At 36.0% G+C, this 8,512-nt stretch overlaps 1 protein-coding gene across 1 annotated transcript; it reads right to left on the bottom strand.

Annotated features, from left to right (window-relative positions):
* Nucleotides 1-94: 94 nt before the first annotated feature.
* LOC104905285 (cationic amino acid transporter 9, chloroplastic) lies at nt 95-7,492 on the bottom strand. Its single transcript, XM_010693772.4, has 8 exons — nt 7,013-7,492; nt 2,283-2,692; nt 1,980-2,156; nt 1,668-1,892; nt 1,239-1,415; nt 900-1,136; nt 550-639; nt 95-439 (listed from the first exon to the last, which is right to left on the bottom strand). Exons 1-8 carry the CDS (start codon nt 7,275-7,277, stop codon nt 290-292), a joined length of 1,731 nt encoding a protein of 576 aa, XP_010692074.1. The 5' UTR covers nt 7,278-7,492; the 3' UTR covers nt 95-289.
* Between the last annotated feature and the right edge of the window lie 1,020 nt (nt 7,493-8,512).

Consider the following 8,512-nt stretch of genomic DNA (forward strand, 5'->3'; position numbering starts at 1 on the left):
AATACCAACCTGGGGCAACGCCTAGCCCCAAATACTAGTTTAATTATATAAGTTGCTTAAATTCACTATGATTCGTAATATGGAATCGTAAAGCTGAGAAAAAATATATATTCGTGGTAAATCATTAATTGATTAATTACAATAGCATGTACACACATCAGATTTGCAAGTAAACTAACAATCAGCAGGTAGTTCACCAGTTTGGATACACCGGCATTGAATGGAAGAAGAAATTAAGAATACAATACACTCAATTGTACATTTGTGCTCATTTACGCCTTTGCAACGATTAACGTGAATGTGGACTCTCAGGAGATGTCCTATGGTAGACAATTGTTTCACCTGAACTCGGTTTGGCATGAAATTGGCCATAGAAAGCATATATGCCTACAGTAATGAGACTTATACCAATAAATCTCACCCATGCTTCATAGTGCAGCTGCAAAACAGGATATCTAATGATTAGCAGGTCCGAAAATTTTAGCGTAATCTGCTTTTTTTTAAAAAAAAAAAAACAGTTGGAAAATGTAATTATGGGATGCAATGAACCTGAGCAAACAAGAATATGTTGAAGAAAATGCATAGAGCAGGCAAGAAGGGGATTGCTGGACAGGAAAACCCTGGTGCATCTGTATATACCTGGAAAAATGAAAACACATGGATATAATAACATGGAAACGAGCCGTTATGTTCATCAAAGTCTAGTTGGATCATTCATTTTAGCTTCCAAAAAAGTACTCTTTTATTTAATCTTATTTTATCTTTTTGGAGATTGTAAGGAGAATTGCACTACTATATCCGAACCTCATACACAACCTCAAACTTTTACTACTAGACCAAGCTTTTTGAAGAAAAGGGGGAAGGTTAGAGGGAAGAAATATGTAGTGGAGAAAGCTCACTTGGCGGAGATAGAGGACCACTAAAGCAACAAGAGCTATGGTCAACGGTATGATCAAGAAGAAGTACGAAGCACCAAATCGGTACATTACTCCAGCTCCGAATCCACAGCAAGCCAACACAACCAGCCAAATTACACCTTCTGCCCATTTGGAGCACCATCTGGGTGATGCTTGACTAACAGATTTTTCTTCGAACCGGAGTGATAAAACACAGGCTGCCACAACGGAATAGCCTGTCTGAAGCAGAAGAAGAATTTAGAATCTGAAGTCCAGAAGTGAAAAGAAAAAAGTAATCACAAATCACAACAATCACGGTGAACTTGTTAGATGGTGGCATACCAATGTCCCAACTGAAAGAATGTGAGAAAGCACGTGCACATTGAGTAGCCCTGCCATGACCGAAGCAACAAGACCCACCCAGAACTGAGAATTTATAGGTGTGCGCCGCTTCGGATGTACTTTAGCAAATAGTTGAGGTAATAAGCCGTCCCTTCCAAGGCCAAGGTATAGACGAGACTGTTCATGCGAGAACACTAATAGAGTTAGCAACCTAGCATACTTGTATGATCAGTATCCATTTTTAAAAGGATTAAAAGGTTTCAACAATCATTTCCAATATAATAAACAAAAAGGAGGCAAGGTGGGAACCAGCAATATCCATTCATGTAGAACAGCCAGTTCACAGAAAATGTTAGAAAAAAAAATAATAAAATAAAATATATATAGAGGGACCGATAATGCATTAAGCCACCACTGCATCTTATTCACCTGAACATAGAGACCGACCAGAAGGGTAGTTGTAAGCCCAGCAACAGCACCAACACTGATCAGAACAGAGACAAATTTCAGGCCTTTGGCTGTGAATGCCGTAGCCAATGGAGCATCTTCACCAAGAAGATTGTAAGGAACCATTCCCGTGATCACCAAGCAAACACCAATATATAATGCTACGCAGATGAGAAGGCTTCCTATTATGCCCAATGGCAAATCCCTCTGAAGCATCAAACAAAATAGCAGGTTATTCAAGGATACATATATATATTTTGAGCTCAGAGCCAACAGTATCAAACTTGTACTTACCTGTGGGTTCTTTGACTCTTCGGCAGAATTAGCAACAGCATCAAATCCAACGTAAGCAAAAAATACTACAGTTGCTCCAGTAAAAACTGCCCCATAACCATTAGGAGCAAAAGGAGACCAGTTTGATACATCAACCTTAAAAGCCCCAGCGATAATTACAATAATCACAATGACTACCTGCAGGAAACAAAAAGCATACGATCATGCCAACTGCATTTAGCTTTTGCACTCAACATATCTTAAATTTGTCATAACAAAAAACCTAACCAATAATGGCCAGCAATGTCATCAATAAGATGGTACCTTTGTGATAGTCATGAAGGAGTTCACAATTGAAGATTCTCCGACACCCCAACATAAAACTATTGTAAGGATGAACAAGAGGATAGGAGCTAACACATTGATAGAAAAAACTCCTAAGAAATCATCAGTACCATGTCCTATCCAGCTAGGAATATTTCCCTTGATAGAGGGAAATAGTTCTAGTAAAGCAACGGCATAGCTGGCTAAGCTTCTTGCAATACTAGCTGCCCCGATGTGGTAGTCAAGCATCAATTGTGCAAACACCAAGAAAGCAGTGAGCTCATTAAAAGCGGAATACGTATACAGATATGCTCCTCCAACAACAGCAGGAAAACGGGAAGATAGCTCAGCATAACAGAGTGCATTGAGTATGCATGATACTCCAGCAATTATGAAACAGAGTGTCACGGCTGCAATAAAGAATGAACGATAAGTTTCTGGTTCTAAAAGACATGCGAACCAACTTTTTTCAAATAGTATCACTCGCATAACCCCATGATATGAAAGCTGGGTGAGAACATATTTTCATGTTGTTTAGCAGTTTAGGATATTGTTATAAGTCAAACTCTTTATGCCCTTGCCAATAAGCAGCAAAGTATTTGAATGACTTGAAACTCAAAAAATTGAAGTAATATGCTAAAACAAAGAAGCAATATCAGTCCGACTTGCATCTTCCTTCAAGAGAGAAGAGAAACCGATGATTGACATACCAAGTCTGTAAAACAAGCATCACATAGTTTATACAAGCAATAGATTTGTCGAGAAAATAATTAAGAGAGAGAGAGAGAGCAGAAAAGCAATTTTTGCAACTATGGCAATCTTTCGACCAACTAGCTATAATATCAGCTGTTTAGGAGCTGTTGTTATTCATACAATGGTGAAAGGGAAAATTTCCATGCAATTCGAAGCCCTTACTGCAGTTTTGTTTAACAAAGTCAGTTAATTGGACAAGCTATTTAAACTTGTTATCAAGATATCTGACATGGTTGTCCTCTGAGCAAATATCATTGATTAGTGAAAAAAGTAAGGGAAGGACTTAAGCCCGTTGCTCATATCAAATATATTAGATAAAATTAGAGTCCATAGATCCTACGTTCGATAAGGACAAGTTAGGCATGGAAACATTAATGAATACCCGACACATTTGAGGAAGTGTGTAAAAACCAAATTAAACGCAAAAAGTGGCTAGTTCGGTCGGGTTGGATTCAAGTAATGCTCCTCCTCCAAAAGATAATCTAAGAGGAAATTGTCCTCCTTATTATCCTTCCCCCTCCAAAGGGTGACAAAGCAAGTTGGTGTAAGTGGGGCTACTTAGAGGCAAAAAGTCCTTCCAACCAAGATTCATTCCTAACAACCAATAACCTCGATATGGGATCAAACTGATGTACATGATCTTATAGGTGTTCTCCTCTTGAAAGGATGGTGTATACTGCTTTTTATCCACTATCCTTTTTTGAGAATTGAGTGGTGTAAAGGCGAGGAGTAATAGAGGGTCCATGAGAAGATGATCCTTTACTACTCTTATTTGCCTTGTTGAAAAAAGAATTCTTATTGTGCGTATTAGTCATTAAGATCATAGTGTTCCTCCTTGGAAAAGGGAATTGATTCTTGCTTACCATCCAATTGCATGGGAGTGACTCGCTAAATTTGAGACGTTCACAACTCTCACTTAAAGCGTCCTTTTTTTCCTAATAATGACTTCTAAGGAGAGCCTCCATCAAGATAGGTTTTTAGAAATAACGGAATGCACCTTCATTGCTCTCATAGAGAAAGGATGATAGAAGTATGAAACACTATTTTCTTCCCTTAAACAAGCTAGTCTAAGTCAATAAAGAACGCAATTGTTAGGGAAGAATATGGGTTTCCTTAATTGAAAAAAATGCATTTGCAATTCCTTGGAGGTATATGTTGTGGCCACATAAAATGTCATTGGAAGAGTTATTTTCCCTGCGTCCATGAGATTAAGCAAAAGGAGATTCTTGCATTTCCTATAACAAAAATACTAGCAAAATTCTCCGAATTCTCAACCATTTCAGTCCCTTTCTTAGTACTCAGGATATATCCTTGCCTGTTCCTTATTTTTTAGTTCTTCAAAGCTCATCGGACTCACTTCTCAAGATTGTCTTTTTTTTCTTCTTATCAAATCATGAACTACTTCCCTACTATTGGGTCCAATAACACTGCTTTAACTAAATCCAGATGGGCCTCCTGAACATACTCCAACTGCAGACACTAATATTCTTGTATACAGAGCCTTGGCATTCCTTCCCTCAAAATTTATGACCAAAAATAGAACATCTAACAAGATTCCAAAATGTCCTACTTCCTCTTCTGGAGTTGATACAGAACAAATACATTATGTGTACCTTATGTCTAACCAATGTATAATCATGTGTTCCCTCCTTATACAATGGATTGCCTTGAGCACTTGACCTTAAATGAGCAACTTCATCACGACCCCTAAATTTAAAAACAAAATTAATCAACCCTTCGTAATTCTTATCCTCCTCACCAAGATATCAATAAGATCAGCTAAAGGATAACAACAGTCTATCATATAAGGCTACTCCAAGACCCGCTAATCACACACAAAAAAAGACCCTCCACCGATTTCTACAGGAGAAGAATAGTCCACAGATAGCCATGAGAAGATGGAAGCATCAGGATCAAATACCTAAAATAGGCTGAAAAGAGACAAAATTAAGCCTCACACACAACTTTCCTGAAACCTGGGCTGGGAGTTCAATTCTGTCCAACAACCAATAAGTCATACCACTCACACAAGTAGTTTCTAACACAACTTGGCAACTATAGCAAGGATGAACTTTATGAAAAAAGTTTCAGATAATTCTATTGCAATTCCACTGATCATGATGTTTGTAATGATAAAAATGAAAATTCACCATTAAAGTAAGATTTAACATCATAATTCATACATGTGAATGAAATTACTTTTGTTGCTCTACAGCATATGGATGATTTCATAGATAATAGACAGCATTTCATATAACGGCTATATCATCCTTAGATATAAGGCATATAAGTTTTTTTTTTTTTTGGGTGTTAAAAAGCAACTATCGCAATAATATAGACGAAATTCAATACCACACCTGTAAGGGTGTGTTTGGTTTATATCATTTTGGTATGAGGTATGGGTTTAGAATGAGCCAAACCCATACATAGTGTTTGTTTAATAATTTTAGGGGGCGTTTGGTTCGTAGGTTGGTATGGGTTTGGAATCAGGAATCAGATTAGAGTGGTATGGGGTTGGAACTTGATTCCTAATACCATGTGTTTAGTTCAGTTCTGGAATCAAAATTATCCCCATACCTAGTGTTTGGTTAATTTTCTCTGGAATCAGGAATGAAATTAATATTATTTTATTTTGTCTTATGTCTTATTTTAAATAATTCAACCGTGATACTATAAAGCAATTTTAATGATTTTTTCTGTATTTCATCACATAAATACATAATTATAAGTAGTTGTAAGTATTAACTTTAATGAATTAACGAGGATAAGAATAAATCTGAAATTCTACAAGACTAATAGTCATATATTACTAAATCATCTACTTAGAATTGCCACATAATATATATGCACTTATTATTCTGTCAAAAAAAAAACATAACACTATTATCACCAACAAATAATATAGAGCACTTATTATTCTGTCAAAAAAAAACATAGCACTATTATCACCAACAAATAATATAAATCACTTACTATTCTGTAAAAAGAAAAATAACACCAATATTAAGAACCTAACACACAAGAACTTCAATATATTGTGGAGTAATACACGCAAACTTTCTTTAGATAGAAGCTCATGATTAATCTAGCAGGAGAATCAATGAGCATACAAAAAATACAGAACAAGATGCTAAAGGGCTAAAGGAAAATTTATTGACAAAAACATGCACAAAGCACAATATTACAAAATTAACAAACGTGAGAGCAATTATCTTGTTGTATCAAAATTAATGAAGAAGGAAGTATCGATATGTTTAGGGTGGGTTAAAACAAATATCTTGGTGTAATTGACACACAAGCAAATTAAGAACTAAAAGACAAAAAAAAAAATTGCAGTAGAAGAAAGTAGAGAAAAACATGGAGTACCTGGCTTCGGCAGGCAGTAGTATCACAAGGAAGAAGATGAGCGTTTTTTATTTTTGTGCAACAAGATGTTTTATCTTAAATAATTTGATACCTAGGGTTGGAATGAGCCAAAACCCCACCTCCCCATGGGTTTCTCAACCCCATACCTCATGGGTTTAAGGTATTGGTTTTAAAATCAAAATTTTACTAACCAAACACTAGGTATGGGTTTAGCCCATTCCAACCCCATACCTCATACCTATATTTTGTGAACCAAACGCCCCCTTATAAGGGGAGGTGGGTTTGGCTCATATCAATACCTCTAGGTGTTAAATACAAGAAAAAATTTCATTCCCAAATAAAACCAAACACATGGTATCAGGTATCAAGTTCCAAACCTATACCACCTTGATTTCATTCCTGATTCCAAACCCATACCACTATGTGAACCAAACGCACCCTAAGATTTTTTTAGTTAGTATCCATAAATTAAACAGCAAGACATAAATCATCAGCCAAAACAGATAATAAAATGAGATTGACCCACTTAATTAAACACCAGAAGAAACAAAATTAAACCATAATCTACACCAAATCAAACTGAAATTAAACAACCAAAAAGTAGTTTATACCTGGGCCAGCATCACGAGCAACAGTACCAGTAACAACAAAAATTCCGGCACCAATAGAAGCGCCAATACCAATGAGAACAAGCTCAAAAAGGCCCAACCGTCGAACAAGTCCGTCGCCGGAATTTGTACGGACGTCGGAAAAATTGGGTTCAATGGGTTTAGTCCGGCGAGCCGATTCCCAGAAATGCGAAAACCAAGATGGAGAAGAAGATGAAGATGATGGTGAAATTCCAGTATTGATGTTCTTCCCCTTACTAAAAGTCATTGTTATTGTTGATCAAATTTTCTGGGTTTTGTACTTTAATGGTGGAAAAAGTGAAGTAGTGGGAGTGTGATGATTTATAGTGATAACTGTGTTGGTGGTTTCTGTGTTAGCATATGTGTTTTGAGGTATTGATTAATTTGGGGAATTGATTAGTTGGATTTCTTTGGGATTGGATGATGGAAGATGATGGTTGTTGAATCTAGACACTAATTCATTGAAAATTCTAAAGGGGTCATTTCTGAAGAGTTTGTCTAGGCAACCAACCATTTGAGTCTCTTAGGAAACTCAAATAGGGGCATTTTGGTCATTTTAAGCTTTGGAAATTTCACACGCGTGTTGTTTAGTACCAATGCTAGGTTAGATTGATACCATTGTCCGAAAATTTTGATACCAAAGTAAGGTTGCTTGGTACCATTCCTGATAACAATGTGATACCAATATCAGGTTATAATGGTACCAATGTGTAACTTTTTGAGTGTTTGAGTCTTTTTTGGACTCAAACAGTTGGTTACCAAGGCTTTCTCCATTTCTGAAAATCGTCTGTTAAACGAGGAAAGAATTTTTGCAACTTGATTTTGGTTGGTTCAACTTTCAGTTTTTTTTATTACGTGGAAATCACGTTGGTAAGTTACCCAAAATTTTTGTGTGAGTGTGTATTTTGATTTCATTTCACTCAATTTTAGACTTTAGTCAAAAATTTTGAGTTTTCTTATTTACCACCCGTATGGCTGTATTTATTAAATGGTGCTCGTATATTTATATATATCTTCTAGTTTTGATTTTTTTTTACCTCAAAAATACTTCTTCCGTCTTTAAATAGAGTGTTCATTTCCTTTGGGCACAAGTATTAAAAATAAATCATGTGTAAGACACTAGTTGTATTAAATCATAATTTAATACTTCATCCGTTTTCTTTTAGATGTTATACTTTTCAAATCACGGACTCCTTGGTAATTTTTGGAGAGGGGAGAGATAGAGATAATGAAAAACAAAAGGGTCCCATGTGAACATGTGATAGGAGAGAGATAGAGAGAAGTTATTACCCAAAATAAAAGTGTAACATCTAATATAAAACTTCCTAAAATAGAAAGTGTAATATCTAAAAAAACGGAGGGAGTATAGAAATTGGTACACTTTTTATGAATTGTTTATTAAGGAGAGAGAATGTGGGCTATAAGGAAAAGGGGTGATATAATAAAAGTTGAAAGCAAAATTATATTTTAATTGGTGGACCC

Source organism: Beta vulgaris, chromosome 1 (genome assembly GCF_026745355.1).
Source record: "Beta vulgaris subsp. vulgaris cultivar EL10 chromosome 1, EL10.2, whole genome shotgun sequence".
Lineage (NCBI taxonomy): Eukaryota > Viridiplantae > Streptophyta > Magnoliopsida > Caryophyllales > Amaranthaceae > Beta > Beta vulgaris.